Source organism: Epinephelus moara, chromosome 3 (assembly GCF_006386435.1).
Source record: "Epinephelus moara isolate mb chromosome 3, YSFRI_EMoa_1.0, whole genome shotgun sequence".
Classification (NCBI taxonomy): Eukaryota; Metazoa; Chordata; class Actinopteri; order Perciformes; family Serranidae; genus Epinephelus; species Epinephelus moara.
In genome coordinates, this window is record NC_065508.1 from 16,082,032 (window position 1) to 16,104,173 (window position 22,142).

A 22,142-nucleotide genomic window follows, 5' to 3' on the forward strand; every position below is an offset into this window, starting at 1 on the left:
AGATTTGCAGCACAGTGATGAATGCGTAATAGCACAATGAGTCCTCTTCATTCCACTAAAATATAAATAGGATGATATGATAAGGTCTGAGCACTGCAGCTCATGTAATCACAGTGTGTGATCAGTCACAAATCTTCCATTATTGTTAGAATGGATTGCTCCGCTGGGAGTTTAACCTCTGACCTGAGCACTGATGGTGCTATCACATAATCATTGACCACTGCAGGATCATATCCACAACACAAGGGATCACAGACACTCACACTCACATGCACACACACCAGATTTGATTTGATGGACCATTAGCTATATCTATAATTATATCTCAACAACTACTAGATGGACTGCCTTGAAAAGTTTGTACAGATATTCATAGTCCTCAGAGGATGAATCACACTAACATTAGTGATCCTTTGACTTTTCCTCAGGTGAGCTAACACGCTCAACAATGATGATGACAATGCAAACATAAGTGGGTAAGATGTGGTACTTTACCCACTTATGTTTGCATTGTCATTGTGAGCATTTTGATGTTTGTAGAGCATCACAGAGCCACTGTCGTGTGGCTGCAGGCTCAACAGCGACAATAACAAATTGAGGAAGTAAAAAATAGAGTCTAAATACCTACATTATCTAAAATGCTGCATGTGTTTGGATGCGTGTGTTGAAACTTCTGTACCACCAGAGACACCTAATTTTGTTGCACAGCTGTGTAATGACAATGAAGGTATTGATTGACGGGGGGGGGGGGGGTTATTAGAATACATCTTCTGGAAACCATGACTTTCTGTAGATTTTTTTTTTGGTAATCTAATAGTTTATAAGGTGTTTCAGTCTGGACCTAAGTGGTGGACCAACCAAAAGACTGACATTGTCTTTCATGTGGACATATAACTGAAACGGCTGGCTAATAGGTTAACATGCCATTAAAACATTTTGTCTGTGACGTTCCTCCTCAGATCACCCACAGCTCTCTGGGTCAGAGGAAGTCACAGTAGAAGAAGAAGCTGTGATGGTCCTGCAGTGTGACATCAAGGCCAATCCATCTGTCTCATCCGTGTCTTGGACACTAAATGGAAGCAAAGTGGATCTATTTGCAGGTGGCTTTTCGCTGACCAATGACGGCTATATAAGCCGGCTAACCGCCAACAGCGTGGAGAGAAGCTTGCATGAAGGCACATATAAGTGCACAGCAGAGGCTCCCGGCTATGTAGGGCACAAGTTATTTCATGTCACGGTGATAGGTCAGTTCACACCTCGATCCTGCTTAGGCCACATCTCACTGTTGATTATTTAATATGGTATTGCTCTTGTGTAATCGGCACATTGAAGATGACAAGTGAGTCAGTGATATGAAGATGAAGACATAGAAAAAGTGGGATGATCATTTTCTTCCTCCTCATCTGTAGCAAAGCCCATGAAGTTCCCACTGTTCCCCATGATAGCAGGGTTGGTGGTGGTGGGTCTTACTGCAATTCTTGCTGTAGCTTCACGGTGGAACAAAATCGCAAAGGTAACACACAAAACACACGTCATACAACACAAAGACTGACCTAGACTCGCTACAAACTGAACCTGCTAATGCTTTGTTTGTCTTTTTACAGTGCTTGTGCTCGAAATAACTGGTCTTCTCTACTTCAACAAATGCCATGAAGACATTTGGAAACTCTGTTTTGTGTGCATGAGACCGTGATTACCCATTTACCAATCTGATCATGTTTGCCTGTTGTTTTTTTAAGAATGTTGACATTTTGATAAATAGTTTAGATCTCTAAAATAGCTTATTTGCTTTCACACTGAGAGTCTGAAGACCAATACCACTGCTCTATATGTCTGTTAAATATGGAGCCACAGTACAGCCACCAGCGGGACTGCTTAGCTTAGCACAAATACTGGAATCAATGGGAAACTGCTAGCACCAGCCGGGCATTGTCTAAAGGTTATTCCACAGTAATACCTCTCTGGGCAGGTTTTTGTACGGATTAAACAAAAAAGATATAACATAATAAAAAGTGAGCTTTAGAGGTGCTGATGGGTGGATTTCTTTCACCCTTTGACTGATCTAGGGTTGCTATTTCTATTGTTCCTAGCAAGTCTTCTCATCTAATTCTCAGCAACAAAGCAAAGAAACATTTTTCCCCAAATGTCCTTTAAAATCTGACGAAATGTAGCATGCCATCCACTGTATTACCTGTTGATTATGGCAGGACGATCTGTAAAGATCATCCTTGAACTTGTTACGTTTCATAGAGTGACTCAGCACTGCCTGTTTCTTGTCAGTATCTTACAATTAAAGTGCTTATGTTCCTCAACATGTTGGTCTCTAGTTTCCAGATTTGCGCTGAACTTTAACTCCTGACTCAACAATACAATCACGGCTTGTTAAAATCACGTTATACATTTACTCTTAATGACACAAAGGGAAGGGGTATATGAAGACATAAGGGTCAAGGTCGAGATCCTTGTGTTCTTACCAATAAAGAAACATTTAACAGGTTCACATAAAACAGTGCAATACCAAACAAGGATGGCAGCACATTTGACAAGAATGCACAAGTGTGTACAGTAAAGTTGTTATCAAATATGCAGTATGAGGACAGGCTTGAGTGGAGGCTTTTATTGTGCAAGAAGCTGCTATGCCCACAGCTTCGAATCTGTAGTCAAGAATTTGATCCCTTCCTGTGTGAGGCTTTTAAGTTGGCTATGATTTTCTCCAAAAGTCAGTAAATTATTAATAATGTGAGGACTAATTAACTCTCAGAAGTCTCACGTGTTCATTTCATGCCAAAATAAGAATCTGAATGTTGCTCAGAGCTCTGGTTAACTTGCAAACTGACATGTGTAAAACTCCTTTCGCCAAACAGCTTCATCACAAATTGTTTTAAAAGAAAAAACAGACTAAAAGTGGAGACCTGGGCTTTTTTAATGCCTTCATTAAATCACAACAGACTAAAACAAAATATGTGATAATGACAAAGATCTTGAAGCTTGGGTGCTTGAATGTGTTTCACATGCAGGTCTGTAGTGACATCTGCTGGTCACTTTGCTTTAAAGCACCTCCTATCCATGATAATGACAGCTTTGTGTAAATGTGCAAATAAAGACACAGACTGAAGTATTAAAATGAGGAAGAGAAAAAACCCATGTTATATGACAAATAGCAAATGTAGTGACCTGCTCTTCTTGTCTGTCTGTGTCAATAGGCTGCACAATGCAGCAGAACAAACTGAGTATTTATCATCAGGTATTTATTTAATTTAACTCTTAACCAGGTAATTCCAATGAAACTTTTTATCTATATTTCATTTCCCCCATATCATTATATATCAGATAAATATCTGTTGCATGATATGTAGGCTTAACTTTGTTAAATTGAGATGTGTTAATCACTTTCTGTCCTCCTTATGTATCTAAATGGGGTAGACAAAATATTAGAAACAGTACTGCAATACAGCAGCAACACTAGCTGACGCAAAAGCCTTCCAGGTTTCATCAGCCACCTGGTAAGTTTGGTAACAAATCAATATCTCAGGCCAAGTCATTAAAATCTGAACATCATAAACCTCACAAAGATAAGCTTTATTGCTGGACTGTTGTATGGGATTGCATTTGATTGTAGCTGAAAGAACTGCTACTCAGTGTACATATGAATTTCACTTGTCTGAGTTTAATCTACATTAGCTTGTATACTGTAGTACAGTGTACTGCAAAATAAAAAGGCAAAGTATGTTGGACAGATATTTCAGAAAGGTTGCGACATGATGATCATAATGAAGATAATCTGCAGGGATTTTTTTTTCTCAGTTTTATTCCAGAAATGTATCCAATAAATCTGCAAACAATTATGAATATCAGTTTACTTGTCTAACACTACAATCTTATGATTAATTACAATTAATTTTACCTGTAGTGCTCATATATAGTTATACAAAAAGAAAGAAAAAGGAAACAGGGATACACAGAAACTGAAAACAGGTCAAGGAATGGTAGATGGTAATAGACTTGACTGAATATTATTATTTTATTCATTTATTTATTTATGGTATTTATTTATTTGATTTCTTTTTTTCTTTTTTTGCTAATATTGTCTCATCTCTGTTTTGAACCAATTGTTGGCCTTCAAAGTAAAATGATTGAAAACTTTTTTTCATTTTGAATTGAATTTTTAGATTTAATTAATATTTTTTATAAACTTTATTGAACATGGCTTTCTGATTATTAATTTTATCTTATTTTATTTTATTTATTTATTTTTGCTAGTATTGTTTCATCTCAATTTTGAACCAATTGTTGATTTTCTTTGTGACCCTTTACATTTTTGGATTGATCCAAGTGATTGAAAACTTAAAAAAAAAAAAAAAAAAAAAAAGAATTGATTTTTAAAGTCAATTAATATTTTTTATAAATTTTATTGAACATGGCTTTCATGGCTATTATTATTGATTTATTTTAGTGCCTTCAAAATAAAATAATTAAAAACATTTTTTTAATTTTTAATTTTTAATTGCATTTTTAAATTAAATTAATAATTTTTGTAAACTTTATTGAACAATTTGGAATTACAGCTATAGGCAGGTCCATCATATTATTAAAGTAAATGGCCATGAAACCGTGTAAAGAAACAAACAGAAAAGGAATAAAAAAAGATGTCAGACACAATAAGGAAAAAACTTAAATAAATAAAATAAAAATACAAATTATAGTTAATACAAAGCAGTTATTTGGTCTTCATTTGAGAAGGAGCCATTTTGTTTTCAGGGTCTGTTAATATTTATTTTCAATAATATTTCCAATGCGTCAATTTAATCTTACGTCAAGACGTAACGTATTACGTCACTTGGGGGGGTCGCATGCGTACAGGGCGTGGTACTGTGTTTGTGCCGTGCGGTCTGCGGTCCACCGCCAAATTCAAACAGTGGAAGAAAGAAACAACAGCAGCAGCAGGCAGCTGAAGCAGACGACTCACACACAACTGAAACTTTCAGGTAAGAAAGCGACTCGGTACAACAGCTGGATAAACAGCTGGTATTAATGTGAGGTGTGTAACGTGGACGTTATTTACCGTTAGCGTAACAACGGAGGTATTAAAGTTAGCTAACGTTTTTGCAGATAAGCAGCCGGTGCGAGCACAGCCCTCTTATTGTTGTCTGTGAATGATAATCACCGCCCTGTTATTGCTAATGATGCTAATACTACGGTTAATTGTTACGAGTGTGAAACTTGTAACTTCCCATTTGACGCTTAAGTGCTAAATCACTGCTATTTACTCCTCTGTGTTTTTTAATGGAGCCATAACGTTAACGTTAAGGTCAGTGTGCAAAGCTAGAAATCCTGATCAAACAATGGCCACCAAACTTTCACTAACACGATTAACTGCTGCCTTGTTGTGCGGGTTGTTACGGGTCATTTACCCTCCTTTGTTCATCAACATTTTTCACATTTTTGGTCAGTAACACATAATTGTGCAGTCATTTCTCAAAGCACCAGTTACACTTAAATTAGCCCAAGATTGTGAAAGTTAAACTTGATTATCTCAGTCTTAACATCTGGAAATATATCATTTTTTTGTTGCTCTAAGTGGCCTTTAATAAGCTTCTTTTATTTGAATTATGTCCTGTATTGGAGGTATCTCTCTTTATTAATCTAGTTATTCATAAATGCTCCATCATAATTTATCAGAGCTAAAGATTATGTTTTTAAATAGGTTGTTTGCTCCAACCAATAGTCCAAAACTCATTCAATTTACAACTATGTTAAAAAGAGAAAAACTGTAAACCCTTACACTTGAAAAGCTGAAACATTTTTGCTTCATACATTATTAAAAGAGTTGCAGCCATCCTATCTACTGCACCAGAAAGTTTGCACGAGATGTGGAGTTATTTATTTACTTTAAACATGTAACATTATAAAGCACTTGAAACATCTGCTTTGCAATCTGCTATTAAAAATGTTTATCCTATCATAATACAGCCTCAGCTGCTCTGTTAACCCTCCACTCCCCTCCTGCAGGTAAGCATGGCATCTTCAGTGATGGATGGAGTTGGTAAAGCTGTGGTGGGAGTCTGGCGGGCACACACAGTCCTGGATGAGTCCGATGGGGCCGAGAGCTCCCCAGAAGCCCCCGACCGTTTCCGCAAGCTTCGCTCTTCATCTTCACTCAATTCTCTGCGCATGTCTTTGCGCAAGCGGCTCCCGCTGCGTGCAGTCCAGACCAACTCTCTCCCAGAGAATCCAACTTGGGAAACCATGAAGGAGCAGCCAAAGCCCAACCCAGTCCGTAAACTTACACGCAGTGCTCGGAACTCCATCACTGAAGTGTATCAGGTGAGGGTTTCCAGCTGACTTTGTGTGTGAAGAGGCCTTAATCTCAAGTTGCTGTCTTTTTACTTTTGATGTCATGTAAGTCAGTCAAAAAACCCTACATTTAGAACCCTTGTTAATTCAGTTTGGGATGTAAATGTATGATAATCAAGCCACTTATGTGCTAATTTGTATCCTCCCTATCATCTCTCCTTTTCTCCCTTACCCAGAGGCTGCAGAGGAACAGAGACTTTTCACGTGAAGAGTGTTTGGTAGAAACCCCGGGTCGGATATGTGATGGGGAAGAAGCTGGTGCATCAACTTCCCGTACCCCAAGACGTACACCTCGCCGAGCTACAACACCCAGACGCACCCCCAGATCAACAGCCACACCTGGACGTACCCCAGGCTCCAGAGGCAGAAAGACTCCCGAGGCCAGCGTACGAGGAGTGAAAACAGGTGGAGGCAGGCGACAGCTGGTCCGCATGGCTGCATTACGGAGTCCCTTTGCCTCCCCGAACACACAGAACCAGAGGCAGTGAGTCTTCTGTTATTCAGAGCTTCATAACTACCTATGCAGTTGCAGTCATGATACAGCTGATGTATCTGTGGCTTTGTTAGTTGGTCCTGCTGTTTTTTGTTTGCTATATTCGTTGCTGTTATTTTCTCTGCTCTGAGTGTTTGTTTCTCTGCTGTAACAGAAAGTTTGACCAAGATTTGGAGTCAGTGTCCAGTGGGCTCAGGAAACTCAAATACCTGTCCAGAGCCTTTGATGACTTGATTGGCAGAGACGAAAGGTAAAGCATCCTCATCTTCATCTTCTTTCATTTAACTTTTAGTCAGAAGTTTTGCCTGTTTTTATGAGTAATAGTGAGCAGAAGGTGGTTAAAATACTGTATTTCTCTATGAATGAAAGCATGGTGTGCTGTAGGTGAATGAGAGTGTTGTGTGTACTAGTGGAAGCTATCGGTCCAGGATTATTAATACATATCCTGCATAGAGAAGACCGTTCTCTTCACCCTCCCACCCAAAGAATCCCTGCACAGCTTGTGGGTCCCCAGACTTACTTCCCCTCCCCCCACACACATTCTTCCCGGGCAGTTTGAAACTGGGTCCGTGTTTCTTCTGGTATTCGGATGAGGAGGGAGTTAGGGGGCGTCAGCAGGGGGAGAGAGTATGGGTGTGGGAATTGGAGCCAGATGAAATGACAAAAATGCGCTTGAGAGACCTTGGAGTATATTTACATCACTTCCTGTGTTGACTTTCAAAATGCTGAATCGTGGTCTGGATTGGCCCGTAAATAATGAGATGCTCTGTGAAGAAACAGAAGGACACACGGACAGTGACTGTGTCTGTACATGCAGACAGACAGCAGCTTTCCTCCTCACTGTATAAGCGTCTCCTCTTATGGAAATTTAAACACAAGTTTGTTTTCCTCCGACTGCAGGCAGTTCAACTATTCCCTAATTGCGGAGTAGGGAAGAAGGTAAATAAAAAAGTTATGCTTCTAAAACCAGCTTAGCTGTGGAGACGTGCTCTGACCTAATTTTGTGACACAAAAGCGCATGGCAGGGCTAGCCTGGTGTCGATGCATGTATGAAAAGCTGCTCTTCTATAACTGATGAATAACTTGCCTTGTCTAAATAAAGAATGCTCTTCCTCTCTATCAGATTTACACTTCCTTCCTCCTTCACTACTCTTTCCTTTACACATTGACTCATTTTCTGTCACCCTATTAGCTCTGACACCCTTTCTCCTACTGACCACAGTGCCTGCAATTAAAAATGTGACTTAATGTTATCCAAATTCAAGGTGATGATTGAATAACACTAGTGAAGCACGGCTTTAAAAGTCTTAAAATCTGGTTTCTAGATGTACTGAAACATCTCAACATTTCCTGATAGGTCATCAATGGCATTCATTTTTAGGAGTAATAACAATATAGCCCCTTTTCATACACAAATTGCAGCTCACAGTCCTTATAACATTAAAAGTAACAAACAAAGGAATGTATTTTAAAAAATGATGCACTCGTAAAGAGGAGAGAAGTAAATTGATGATGCATTTGGTCCTATTTTCTATTTCTTATTGGATGCAGTCTTAAAGATGTCGTTGGTAACTTTTATGAAAATAACTGTCATATTTGCTTAAATTGTCACTAAAAGCTCACACACAGTATTACACGTGTCAGATAATCTGTGAAAAAAAATGTGCTCTTGTCCTGCTGCTTCTAATGACATTTTGGCTGTTGGGAAACAATCAATCAAAGCTGAGAGGTCTCTACTGCAGCTGTTAGTCATGTCAGTCACTGCAGGCAGCATTGATCAAATATGGTTTAGTGTTCTGTTACTGCATTGCCTGAAATGTTTGCAGAAATATATTTTAAACCCCGTTTCCACCCAACACTTTTGGTATGGTACCTTTGGAACCAGAAGTAACCCTTCAGACATGGTACCTAGTCCCTAGCGTTTCCTCCGACTACAGCTGCTGCAAGAGGCAGCAAAACATCCTTTCATTTTATAGTTACAGTTTACTAATATATGTAAAACTCCATGGTATGAACAGTGATTACATGAGCCTCAAATCCAGCCACAACTCCACCTGAGCAGAGTGAGCGTCTGCTAATGACCAACAGACTGCAGTGTTCACAGCTCCACCTTTTAGTACCAGATCTGTGTGCTAGGTACCCCAACAGAGGGGGGACCAAAAATGGGGACGGTACAGAACAGTTTCATTTCTACCATCCACAACTTTTCACAGTGGAAACGGGGGAAAAAGCGTATCAAACTGTTTGGTGGAAACAGGGCTGTAGTGTAATGTTTAGTTGTAAAATAAAAAAAAGTTTGCTCCGGCTGGTGGGCAGTGCACTAAAAAGTGATTCTGAAAACATTTGAGGTGAGAAATAGCCAATGAAGTAACAGAATCTTGATTCATATTTGATCCGCGCTGTTCACAAGCAGATAATGACATGATTGACAGCTGCAATAGAGACTCCTCAGCTCTGATTGTTTTTTGTTCACAAGTGGTGATGCCATTATAAGCACTATATGAGAAGGCAGAGGAACATGTTTGGTTTTTTCCCCACATATTATCTGTCTCATGTACAACTTGTTATGGTGACCGTTCAGTAAATATGAAAAACCGTTATTTTAAGTCTTAAAACTGAGTCAATAGCTGCCAACACTTCACAACTCACTCTTTTTTATTCTTCTCTGCAGTACGAGGGCACGCTCTGGAGGAGCGGTGATGCGAAAGTTGGACCCCAGCGGTAAACTGAGTCGCTCAAACCTCACACGCCGAGCCTCAAACCTCTCAAACACAGTGGGAGGTTGGGCCCACACAGCTGTGAACACTATTCGCAAACCCAACTGAGCTACGTGTGTGTGTGTGTAAAACGCAGGACCTTTTTGTAAACATGTTTTACATTTATCATTATTGAGGTATCGCTGTTATATGTAGTGTTGTCATGACGATACTGGGAGACTATTATTATACGGCAGCTTGTCTTCTTTTTTATCTACGTTGTGTGTAGTTGGCAACATTCAAGTTCTTCTTGTGTGTTTACACGTCTCAGGTTAGCTGGTTGTGGGTAAGATATCCTCATTGTAGCTACCAAAGGGATTTCTGTATTGTGGTGTGTGCACCTGTCCTAGCTGCTACAACCAAATGTCTTAGTTACATGTCAAGATACTAATGTTGTAGTTTGTATTCTCACTCTTCTGCTAGTTTCTGAAGTTTACTTTAAAAGAAACATTGCACGAGACCAAAATTGTATCGGGAGACCTAACACTAAATTTAGTGACGAAGGGGAGAAGCATTTCCCTCTACTTTATACAGTATGTATGCAATAATGTTACTAACATTTGTTATTCCTTTTTTTTAAAAGTTGTTTGATTATGCCAAATTGTTAAGTGTATTTTCTATGAAAGGGGAATTTTTTATATACATAGTTAAGCAGTATACAAGTGGGATCTTTTTTCATATCTGTCCTTGAGGTAGAGGTTGGCACTTTTAGTGACCTGTGGATGATTCATGTATGAACACTATACACATAAATACTTTGATAATGTGATGAGAGGGAATATGTAATGACTCATTTCCTAATGTTAACAATGATAATGTTATAAAGCCATATCCAGTAGGTTATCAGCAACCTCAAATGAAGCAAAACACTTTTCCCCTGTCTGCCATCTCTATGTATTGGTACCTTCTTTTCTGCAGCAGTGAGAAATAAGGACCGCTGTTGTGCCTAAATGTGAAAGAAAGTGTCACAATAAAGCCTGTAAGCTTCCAACAACCACAACGCCTAATCATTTTTGTTATTGCATTATTATTGCAACATGTGGTAATTGTAACTTGGACTATTTGTAACCCCAAATATAACCTTACTATTTATATATTAATGCTGGTCTTGCTTTAATGTCTCAAATTAAATGATGTGGAAGGCATTTTTATTGTCAGTGATACTCAGTATGTATGTTCATATTACTTACACTGCTAGGACCAGATCATCTGCACATCTGAATCAGTGGTGAAAGTTATAAGTCAGCCATTCAACTTTGAGAAGATTCAACATGGTTTACAAAAGAACTTCAACATTTTATAGAATTTGGAAATTGAAGTACTTTGAAGCGTGACATTAGAAACAATCTACTTTTTATGCCACTGCAATATTTTACAGAATCATACAAATATGAGTAAAATGTAGATTTAGGAATGGGTGAGATAATGTTATAGGATGTGATTATAAAGGCTCTTTGCTGTTTTGTATCCCTAGTTTGTGCAGTTGTTATATTTTTCCCACATACTTTGGATAAACATAATTTTATACTGACCAATAACTTCAAAAATGTTATCTGTATGTGATATAAGATCAATATCATTGCTTACACAGTACTACTACATACTGATTATTGTTAAGTAGTGCAGTGGGATATTTTCCCTGGCACTGTATGACAAATTTGAACTACTGCTTTTCTCAAGTGGTTCCATTTGATTTTTTACTTCACTACAAATTTGCCATTTCAGATTTATGCATACCATATAAAAAAAAGTACATGAACAGCTTATAAAATATGATGCACTGCTAAAGATTAAAGTGTGAAAATAGATTCACAGCAGTGGTAGAGGTGGATATCACTACACAAACAGAGACAAACAGCAGTATTAAACCCCTGTATCCTTGATTTTAGACGGCTCACTCACTTTCTAAAAGGCTGAATACATGGGCATTAGCAAAATATGAGGTCGACCACTACTGAACTCCAGTGGTGTAGTGGTAGTTGATGCAGTGGGTGTATTACTAGGTAGATAGTTCGGTTACTGAGGAGGAAGTGGGTATACTCTCTTTTATATTCCAGTGGCTTTTTGGCTGATAGATGGGTTTATTGTAAACAGCCAGAAAAAGAGGTGGTTATACCCCGTATACCTGTGAATACCCTCCACTACACCTATGCTTCACAGTGAGTAACTTCAAAATTAAAATTCCGCTTACATTTTAATGCCTCAATAACAATCTAGTGATATTGCATTTATAATCAAACACAGACTGGGTCCATTTCACAAAATTAGTAGTTTTACTTTTGATACTTTTATAAGTACTTAAAGAAATGTCTTGTGTACTTTTACTTTTGTTAAGTGCATTTCAGCATATTTTTACATGGATGTTGTAGTTCTTTTACAAGTAAATAAATGATCATAAGTATAAAAATGACCTGAGTGTAACATTTCTGAGGTTTAGTTTTTATATAGCCCTTTAACAGGGTGTCGACAGGTATCAGACAGTTAAATTTAATGTTTTAAAGACCTTTTCAAGACACATTTTAACCAATTTTACAAAAGATTATTGGACAAATCATGTTTTACTTATCTAAGCATCGCATGTAAGCATTGCAGGTAAGTAATGTATAGCCTATGTGGTCTTGTGCAGAGGTAGGTGTTATGTAGGAATATGGTTTAAGAGTGACTTAAGCTGATCTACATTTTGCCAACAGGTAAGTGCAAGTATGAAGTAAAATGACAGTATTGTAGTTTTTAAAGGTTTGTAACATTAGAAATGTGGACTTTAACATAAAAAAGCTTGACTTATTTTTTATAGAAATTAATTAAAAGATGTATATATGAAATTAGATCAAATGTTTGTAGCAGTTAAGACCTCACAAACTCAAATTTAATGACTTTTAAGGCCTTATTGTTGTAACACTGACTTTCAGACATTTTCAGACCTTTTAAGGACTTGTGTAACCCATACGGGCAACAGCTCCCTCCAGTGGTGGGTCAAGGCTAAAGCAGGCGAAACGAGAATCGCTCAGGTTGTCCCTTGTTGTTATCCGTCCTTAGCCCCACGCCTCGCTGTAATCGCTCCTCCTCTGTCTCTCCGGCTTTGTACCCAGATCTGAGTCCACGCCGCGGCTTCCTTCTCCAAGATACCGGGGCTGCTAAACATCCCAAAATGGCTCTCCACGTCCCCAAAGCTCCGGGCTTTGCCCAAATGTTAAAAGATGGCGCCAAGGTGAGGATGAATCTGTATTTTGGCGTACTTTAGTAGCTTTGAGTGTGTGGTTGTGAAGTAGCATGCTAGCTAGCGTTAGCCCCTGAGTTAGCACGCTCATTCACAGTCATGTGGGAGACTTCTAGAAGGAAGCCAGGCCGGACAGAGCCGCTGCAGTCGGGGCTGATGGGATGGGCATGACTGCGTGTTTTCACTGTCCTCTCAAACAATTTAATATGTTATGTATACATTTGCAGTGTTATAGCTGCTATAATAAGTGACTGTCAGACAGCAGTCACACTTTGTTAGCTTTTAGCTAACTGTCAGCCCTAGGGTGTGCCAGAGATGCTGATGCATCCCGTTAGCTCATCTTAAATCTGTGGTGTGGCTTATTTTCCGCTCATGTTGATACCAGCTCATACTCCAGAGATAATACTGATTGAGTAATTAAGGTGTTTTGATACTATTTGTTTTTAATGAGTCATCATGCAGGGTGCCAATACCCATTTGTCTGATATGTGAACTTACGACATTAAATGCACCTCTCTTGTAAAGGCACAGCAGTTGAGTTGTTGTGTTTTCTGTTGCAGCACTATTCAGGGCTTGAAGAGGCAGTCTTCCGTAACATCAGAGCATGTAAGGAACTTTCTCAGACCACACGCTCCGCCTACGGGCCAAATGGTAAGTTCTCTCCTCAGTAACATACATTTATATTACATCTTAGTCTAAGCTTTCACTTGTTAAACTCACATTAGCAAGACAACAAAATCAGCGATGGCTAAACTATGACACTGTTGTTTTTCAGGTATGAACAAAATGGTCATCAACCACTTGGAGAAGTTGTTTGTCACCAATGACGCCGCAACGATTCTCAGAGAGCTTCAGGTGAGGAAATCTAACAGTCTCCTGCAACACACAGGGATGATTTATATATGAGGGGAATTCAGCTCTAACTGTGAATCATTTGTTTTACAGGTGCAGCATCCAGCAGCCAAAATGGTGGTGATGGCATCCCACATGCAAGAACAGGAGGTAGGAGACGGGACAAACTTCGTGCTGGTGTTTGCTGGAGCTCTGCTGGAGCTGGCGGAGGAGCTGCTCAGGATGGGCCTGTCAGTGTCAGAGGTAAACCGTCATCGTGCAAGTTGTGCTGTGTAGTGCTCGTATTGACTTTTTCCTTTACCCACGTTGTAACCTCTACTTGTCTTCTGAGGAAAGCTGTTTTTATTTGTTTATTAGAGAAAAGACTGTTTATTTTCTTGTTGGTATTTGAGTCTCACACAGTAATGTCACACTCCTAGAAAAAAAACACAATTGTCCAAATGCAAATCAGCTAAATATTTGCAATAAATGAATATCAGGCTGATGCTTTTATATGCTTTTCAGAGCTTATATTGACATAACGGTCAAGAAAAACATGAATTTTTGCACCCCAAAGAAATAGTTTGCTGTATTTACTCAGTGTCCCCTCTCCTCTTTGCCACAGGTGATTGAAGGCTACGAGAAAGCATGTAAAAAGACTCTGGAGCTCATGTCAGACTGCGTATGTTCCTCTGCCGAGAACCTCCATGACATCAAAGAGGCAACAGCTCTCATTCGCACAGCAGTCATGAGTAAACAGTACGGCAACGAAGACTTCCTCGCCAACCTCATTGCACAGGCCTGTGGTGAGTCAGCAATCCAGACTTTCTAACCAAACATACGGTCAGCTGTCAAAAACAATTCGCTTGATGGTAGCGTTAAATTTTGTGTTTCTCTGACCTTGCTTTCTGTACTGTTTGTGCTTCAGTGTCCATCTTCCCAGAGTCTGGCAATTTCAGTGTCGACAACGTCAGAGTATGCAAGATTTTGGTAAGCATCATCATCCACTGACTGCATTGTGTATTTGCGCATGTGTGTGTGCCTCTAAGTTCATGTTGTGGGTTTTTATTTTATTTTTTTTTCAGGGCTGTGGAGTGACGGCATCCTCCGTGCTACATGGCATGGTTTTTAAGAAGGAAGCAGAGGGAGACGTCACATCAGTTAAAGACGCCAAGATCGCTGTCTTCTCCTGCCCCTTTGACTGCATGGTGACAGAGACCAAGGTAACAGATACTTTAGTCTCTCTTTGATGCTTTAGAGAAATCTGACATGCAAGAACTAAAATTAATTAAACTTAAATTTTATACTCCAACATACTTCTGTCTCTTTACCTGTGACATTTCACATTTGGCCTAAAATAAGTAATTGGTCATGAGTGTTTATTACTAAGACTGCATTTATAAGCTACATTTTAGGATTAAGAAAATAATGATTAAAATATGATTCGTCTGCAAGTGTTTTTCTTTGCTATCTACATGCTTGAGTTGTAACAGAACTCAGGTCACAATGTTACAGACCTTTTTCCCAGAAGATATTTTGGCAGCCAAATTTCACAATAGAAAAATAAGAAATTAATTATTGCTGAATGCCATTTAGCAGCCTCAGTATCAGGGACCCGGTGTCAGGCATACTGGCTCACTTTCCCACTGTCATGACTTATTAGGACATTTGATAAAAACATAACCATCATTTATACATCATAAATACTAGGGGTGTAACGGTACACAAAAATCACGGTTCGGTACGTACCTCGGTACACAAGTCACGGTTCGTTTTTTTTCGGTACAGTAATGAAAAAAATAGACAACTATTAAATATCTTTTACTTATTGGTAACCTTATTAAAACATACCACCACAGCAGTTAACTCTTTTTACACAATTTTTGAATGAAACAAATATATATAAAATCCTGCTTTTTCACATTGTTTGAATGAAAATAGAAATATAAAAGTGAAAAATAAAATCCTGCTGTTTTTTTAACACATTTTTTGAATGAAAAATATAAATATACATTTCTGCTTAAACAGTTTTACTCAATTAAAATAAAAAGTATAGTGCAGCTGGTCAGCTTTAAAACCTGCTCAGATTCAGTTTTACTAGGAACTTACTTAGTTTTCCCACTTTGTTATAGTGCAGTAAACAAAACATGCTGATATCTAAAGTGCAGCTTAAACAATTTTACTCAACTCCAATGGCGTTGATTATTTCTTTAGCGCGATGGTCAGGGAAACGCTCTTTCTTTTTAAACAACGACGATATCGTAGTTTGCACCAGATTGCTTTTTCTAGTCGTGCCGGTTAACGTTCAAACTCGGGTGGTGTCGCTTTAGATGCATTAGCATGTTAGACGTGATTCCAAGTACATACCTGACCGCTGTTCTGCAGTGTCGGCACACTGCTTTTGTCTTGTCCACTTGTTTATTTCCATCTTAGTATTTTACCCTGAAACCAAAGTGTTCCCGAACGGAGGACTTAAGGTTTGCGGGTGGGTCTTCAGGTTCGTCAGGCTCACTTGCCACGTTGTCAAAATGCGAGAATGCGCTGCACAGAGTGAAAGCGGAGATTTACGGGACTCGGTCCATCACTCAATTATGTCCGTCGGGGAACTAGGATGGAATTAAAATAAAACAAAACAAAATAAAATAATATCCTGCGCCCAATAATTCGATACAGGGTCGTGCCGAACCGAAAGTCGCGTACCGAACCGTTCGACACAAATACATGTACCGTTACGGCCCTAATAAATACTTTTCCTTCAATGGTAAGACAAGGCCCAGACACACCAAAACCACATCAAATAACTAGTGGTGACAGAGACTGTTGCGTCACGTCCTGTCGCCTGTGTTTCGGCCAGAAAGCTGCATTTGAATGCACCACAAAGACTACAGCTAACCCCACCTAGCATGTATGTTTTGCACCTGTGTGAGAAGAAATTACACTCCACACCTACAGGCAGAGGTAGTCTGTAATCGTCATTCAAAAACTGAAGCTGAACTGCCAATCAAAGTGATTTAATTTGCTGTCTTATTTGCTGTCTAGTGTCAAGGGTGTGGGGCGTACCACAAAGACTAAGGTGTCAGACACTCACCTACAGCCCAGCATTGACTGATGGCTTACTATCAGCTTAGTGTGTCAGGGCCCTTAAAGTGTCCTCTGTGAATAAGGCCTGTTGTCATGGGTTTGTAAAGTCCCTATCACCCCATGAAGGTTCTGATCTTGTTGCTAACCCTGGTCTTACTCGTCTCGTAGGGTACAGTGCTGATCAATAATGCACAGGAGCTCATGGACTTCAGTAAAGGAGAGGAGGATATGATGGAGGCTCAGGTGAAGGCCATCAAGGAGGCCGGTGCCAACGTGGTGGTGACTGGGGGGAAAGTGGCTGATATGGCGCTGCACTACGCCAACAAGTACAAGCTCATGGTGGTCAGGTAAGACTCAGGTGACCTCTGGTAATCCAGATCATCAAGTGAACAGAGCCTAATAGGACAGAAGAGTTTTCTCCTTTCATGAAAATGTCTTCCATAAAATGTACATGGGGGCAGATGAGAGGTGTCTGTTGTAATGTAGTGGTATTGCTAAGTCTTTATGTTAGCATACACTTTGTCAGAGTGTGCTTTCCCTAAATCTTTCTCCTTTCCCCACCAGGCTTAACTCCAAGTGGGACCTCAGGAGGTTATGTAAGACCGTGGGAGCTGTAGCGCTGCCCCGGATGGTGAGTGCCTTCCTGTTTTGTTCAGATCAGCTGTATGAAGCATAATAAATCACACCATTACATCATGTATAATGCTGCTTTTCTGCTTTCTTAGACGGCCCCAACTCCAGAGGAGATGGGTCACTGCGACAGCGTGTACCTGACAGAGGTGGGGGACACTCAGGTGGTGGTCTTCAAACACGGTAAATCATCGGTCTTTGCTCCAGCCTTGTGCACCTTCATTTTAAACCGAATCTTTGCACCATGTGAGTTTTAAGCTCAACTCATTGTTTATTTCAAACAGAGAAAGAGGACTGTACCATCTCAACGGTGGTGATCAGAGGCTCCACTGACAACCTGATGGATGACATTGAGAGGGCTGTAGATGACGGAGTCAACACCTTCAAGGTTCTGGTCAGGGTAAGTCAACACAGTAAACCACTGTAGGATTTTTGCAAGTTCAGCACGAGCTGAACCCTTTCATTTTTCTACTTACTGCCTGGCCTGCACAATGGTTACAGTTTCTGTGTCATTCACCGTCTCTAGGACAAGCGACTGGTACCTGGAGCAGGAGCCACTGAGATTGAGTTGGCCAGACAGATCACCTCATATGGAGAGGTACATTGATTTTAGTGCATACGCTGAAGTGCAGCAGGTTCAGACTAATGCCTCTCGTCTTGGTTTTGCCATATTGTCTTTACTGAATCATTGGCAGATAAATTGGAGAAACATAACCTCTGTTTTTTTTTCCCTCTCTGTAGTCCTGCCCGGGACTGGAGCAGTATGCCATTAAGAAGTTCGCTGAAGCCTTCGAGGCTTTGCCACGAGCGCTGGCTGAGAACTCCGGTGTGAAGGGAAGCGAGCTCATCTCCAAACTGTACTCTGCGCATCACGGGGGAAACAAAAACATGGGCTTCGACATCGAGGTGTGTACATTTAGTTTGTGGCTACTTAACTTCAAAAATGTGTGCAAGTACAAAAATTAATTTATTTTTGGATGTGTTGTGCTACATGTTTCTGTGTTTGCTTCGGATGACTGATGATGTGGATGTGATGCTGTCTTTAGGGAGAGGGCCCCGCCATCAAAGACATGCTTGAAGCCGGCATCCTGGAGCCTTACCTGGTCAAATACTGGGGCGTCAAACTGGCTACCAACGCTGCCATCACAGTACTGAGAGTTGACCAGGTGTGTACAAGACCTCACAAATACTCACGACACACAGATGATCAAAAGCAGCCACAAAGAAGGAAATATTTTATGTGCAACTTGCAGTTAATGCCTAAATGTTCTTCTAGAACTGTTGTCTTAAACAGTTGGGTACTGTAGTTTTTAGCAATCATTTTTCAGCCACAGATGAATACAAATCTACTGTATTTGTATTATTATGTATGACAGCAGTAAGCTGGACTATGTGGGATTGATTGAAAGTAAACTACAGTGAAAATGGTCAAGAAACATGTCACCCAGTGCAACTATATTAATGTGTTTTTGATAGTTTTTGGACAACACTGCAGCAGGGTTTATGTTGCTGGTCCACATGTCCTAGAGGTTTTCAGTGTCCCTGACAAATAGAAGAAATCCATTTATTGAGGTTAAAAACTCATCACAGTATGAAGGCATATAGATTCATGATATTTGTTATTTTAAAAGTAGGCTACTTTTGCTTTATAAACTATATTCCAAATAAATTATGTCCCCTCAATAGACTCAATTGCAGAAATAAAGCTATTTTGACACAAACATATGTTAATTGGGGCAACACATTAACACCAAAATTCAGCTTTAGGTATATATATTCTCAGATTAAAAAAGCAAACAAAAATATGTGTTGGCCTCTCTGGCTCATTACATTTTAATTACAGCGTGCTGCTGCCGACTTGAAATCGATCAATTTCTTTTCATTGTAGGCTTTCTCTGGAGTTAAATGGAATAAAAACTCTTGGAGAAATGGAAAAATAACCATAACCTATTACTGGCTCATATAATTTTACCTCTTAAACTTTTCGCAGCAGTGAAGCGGGCAGCTACCGTTTGTGTTTGTGGTCTTCTCGCGTTGAAAATAACAAAAATATACAATATTCCCTCATCCTTTCAACCATACTGCAGACAGTAATTATGGTTAGGAGCATTTGTAAATGTTTTTGTATTTAATGACTGAATCTAATATCATAAGGATTTTGATTTACTTTGGGAGGTTTTAACCATTAGGATCTGAATTGTTAAACAAAGCCGTATCTTTATCTGTGGAGTTGAGCAGAAGCAGGTGTGTGCCTTTGCATTCAAGAATCGTATGTATTTATTTGTGTTTCTTAACAAAGGATTCAGCTTTACATTTTCCCTACCTGGTTTATGTACACGCAAAGCATTTTTTTTTCTTTAAAATTGTATTTTCTTGTTGTTTATAATTTGATATCAAGCTCAGAATCAGAAAAGGATTTATTGACAATACTTACAAGGAATTTCCTTTGGTTTTTAGTGCATACATTAAACATAGAATTAACATACTAAGAGGAATAAAATTAAGGCAAAGTACTGTAACACTTAAGGACTTATATATCGAGTGGAAAAGTGTGCAATAAAAAATGCAAAGATAGTTTTAAAATGCACTATAACACAACAAATATGTGCAGTGTAGCTGATTCAGAATAAGCTGTACAGTTTGTGCAGGATGTGCAAAAATATTAAGCAAAAATACTAAGCAAACAAATGTGTGCAGTGTGCAAAGATTATAGTCCAAGATGGGTGTTAATGTAACATATATAGATAGTTTAAGAACCCGTGTCACTGCGGTCCCAGGCCTTGTTAATGAGGCTAAATGCAGTCAAGAAGAAACAGTATTTGTGGCATGAGGCGTTGGCTCTGATGGACCCCAGCCTCCTGCCAGAGGAGCTTACAAAGCTCACGATGCTCTTACATTCAGCAGGTGAAGTGTTTTTGGAGAGGTCAGTGTTGTAGTCTCCAGGTAGTTGATGTCAGTGTGTGTATATATGTGCGATGCAGATCATCATGGCTAAGGCTGCAGGGGGACCTGTAGCTCCCAAGCAGAGAGGCCACTGGGACAAGGACGATTGGGAGGAAGCGCCTGAAAAGTTTGACACTCACCATTAGAGGGCGCACACACACCCTCCGTCAGTAGGTCCTGGAATGTGTGTGTGTTTGGCTCACACGGATGTACTCACTCGCTCACGGGACACTGAAGTTTTGATATGTGTGTGGTTTTTTGCCTGCCACTACTAACACTAGGTGTGGTACAGAATTATATGCAGAGGAATGTACAGCTGCAGCATTCAGCCACTTCTCTTGTGTTTTTGATAATACCAAGTGTGTCACTGACAGCAGACTAAATCACTTTGAGTCACACAATAGATACAGTATGGTTTGATAGCATGCTGCATGCACTCATGAACTCTTTTCATTGCAGTGGACGTTGTCAGGCAAGTATAGAATTTGAAAATGTTGCATGTAATGTAGTTTAATAGAAATGGATCGTGTAAAGAAGATGAGATGCGAGGCTCCGGGGCTCCTCCAATCACTGTGAAGCCTTTTGTCTTCACCAGACACAGCTGGAGCCTCTAGATCACAGCCCTTTATTCAGTTACCAGCAGAGTCTGAGATTATTTACTCCATCTTCAGTTTTAAAGGCATTAACTGCATTGTTCCACTGTAGCACAGTTTCTCTTACAGCATGCATGTTGCCATATGAGCTCATGAATATTTCATAGCCCCTCTTGGCATCTGTAGGGATTTAAATCTCCTCTTTTACTTTAAAATATATAAGCTAAAATCATTACATGAGCACACAAGATTTAGCAAGAATTTTGGCCTCAGTTTGATTATTTCTATGTGTTTGCGCTGTGACAAACATTTCACTAATGCTAATTACTGTCTAACAGGTACGCCTTTGTATCATAGTTGAACCTCCGAGCCCGAGCCTGCTGCGTGGATCTCAGTTTTTTTAATTTCCATCCAGAAACAACTGACCGACTGCTGTCCCTTCTCATTTCAGATCATCATGGCCAAACCAGCAGGGGGACCCAAACCTCCCCAGGGCAGGAAGGACTTTGATGAGGATGACTGAATCTGATGCCCTCCAGCTGATGCCCCTTTAACCCTGAAAGCTCCCACATGGATTGACAAAAAAACCCTTTTCTACTTGTTTATTTAAAGCTCAACAGTTTGGTTTATTTTGTAGAAATGACCACGCATTGGTTAACAGATATGTGAAAGTTAAATGTATGGATGGCACTGTTTGCTCTTTGTGTTCTTAGACCCAAATAAAAGGCACTTGGGCTGTCATGTTTTTGTTTGGAGTCTGTTTTTACTCGATTGTGACACTCAGCCACATTGTGTCGTTGATTTATCCGTTTAGGAATTTGTCTTCAAGAGATTGATTTCCTGCCTTGATTTTATTTTTATGATCATTCAATGAGGGGAAATGGTTGGTCTTGGTGCCTGTACCGCCCAGTGCTGTACATTTTTATCTGTAAAGCTGCACCATCCCAGGGAGCTCATAAATCAGCACCATGCTGAGCTGCCATAATCACGCATGAATTTACCTTTGGTGATGCCCTGTGGGTTTGCTCTTAACATCATGTTGAGGCAGCAGAAATTATGCATGCCCTGGTTTATTTTTAGAACAAGTGAAATGAAGAATTGAATGGAGAGGTCTGTTGGAGATCTATCACTGCAGAGTGCCTTTGTAGATTTTATGCTCTCTGCAAACAAATTAAACAGCCATGAGGTGCGCTGTGCAAATAATGCCAACGATAACAGAGATAGTCACTTATTTGTTGAATCGA

At 39.7% G+C, this 22,142-nt stretch overlaps 3 protein-coding genes across 6 annotated transcripts in view; all 3 read left to right on the forward strand.

Annotated features, from left to right (window-relative positions):
- The window catches only part of tmigd1 (transmembrane and immunoglobulin domain containing 1), an 11,563-nt gene extending 9,253 nt beyond the window's left edge, over positions 1-2,310 (forward strand). The window contains exons 5-7 of the mRNA XM_050036930.1: positions 960-1,244; positions 1,410-1,513; positions 1,605-2,310. Of these exons, the coding sequence (XP_049892887.1) occupies positions 960-1,244; positions 1,410-1,513; positions 1,605-1,622 (407 nt within the window). The 3' untranslated portion in view covers positions 1,623-2,310. The remainder of the gene's footprint in view (positions 1-959; positions 1,245-1,409; positions 1,514-1,604) is intronic.
- A 2,534-nt stretch (positions 2,311-4,844) lies between these two features.
- LOC126388256 (uncharacterized) lies at positions 4,845-10,597 on the forward strand. Of its 2 annotated transcripts, XM_050041272.1 has the most exons (6): positions 4,845-4,985; positions 6,010-6,324; positions 6,531-6,838; positions 7,002-7,097; positions 7,748-7,786; positions 9,519-9,656. In XM_050041272.1, exons 2-5 carry the CDS (start codon positions 6,016-6,018, stop codon positions 7,776-7,778), a joined length of 744 nt encoding a protein of 247 aa, XP_049897229.1. In that variant the 5' UTR covers positions 4,845-4,985; positions 6,010-6,015; the 3' UTR covers positions 7,779-7,786; positions 9,519-9,656. The 2 variants fall into 2 exon arrangements, with proteins under 2 accessions (XP_049897229.1, XP_049897228.1); XM_050041271.1 differs by lacking the exon at positions 7,748-7,786 and having other exon boundaries at positions 9,519-10,597.
- Positions 10,598-12,650: 2,053 nt separating this feature from the next.
- On the forward strand, positions 12,651-21,639 carry cct8 (chaperonin containing TCP1, subunit 8 (theta)). 3 transcript variants are annotated; one of them, XM_050040667.1, is made up of 16 exons: positions 12,651-12,811; positions 13,381-13,471; positions 13,596-13,675; positions 13,766-13,915; positions 14,277-14,457; positions 14,580-14,641; positions 14,737-14,874; positions 16,901-17,079; positions 17,297-17,363; positions 17,458-17,545; positions 17,647-17,762; positions 17,889-17,960; positions 18,104-18,268; positions 18,409-18,528; positions 20,344-20,475; positions 21,350-21,639. In XM_050040667.1, the coding sequence occupies exons 1-15, from the start codon at positions 12,752-12,754 to the stop codon at positions 20,449-20,451; spliced, it is 1,677 nt and encodes a 558-aa protein (XP_049896624.1). In that variant the 5' UTR covers positions 12,651-12,751; the 3' UTR covers positions 20,452-20,475; positions 21,350-21,639. The 3 variants fall into 3 exon arrangements, with proteins under 3 accessions (XP_049896624.1, XP_049896625.1, XP_049896626.1); XM_050040668.1 differs by having other exon boundaries at positions 20,344-20,471; XM_050040669.1 differs by lacking the exon at positions 20,344-20,475 and having other exon boundaries at positions 12,652-12,811.
- Positions 21,640-22,142: the final 503 nt, after the last annotated feature.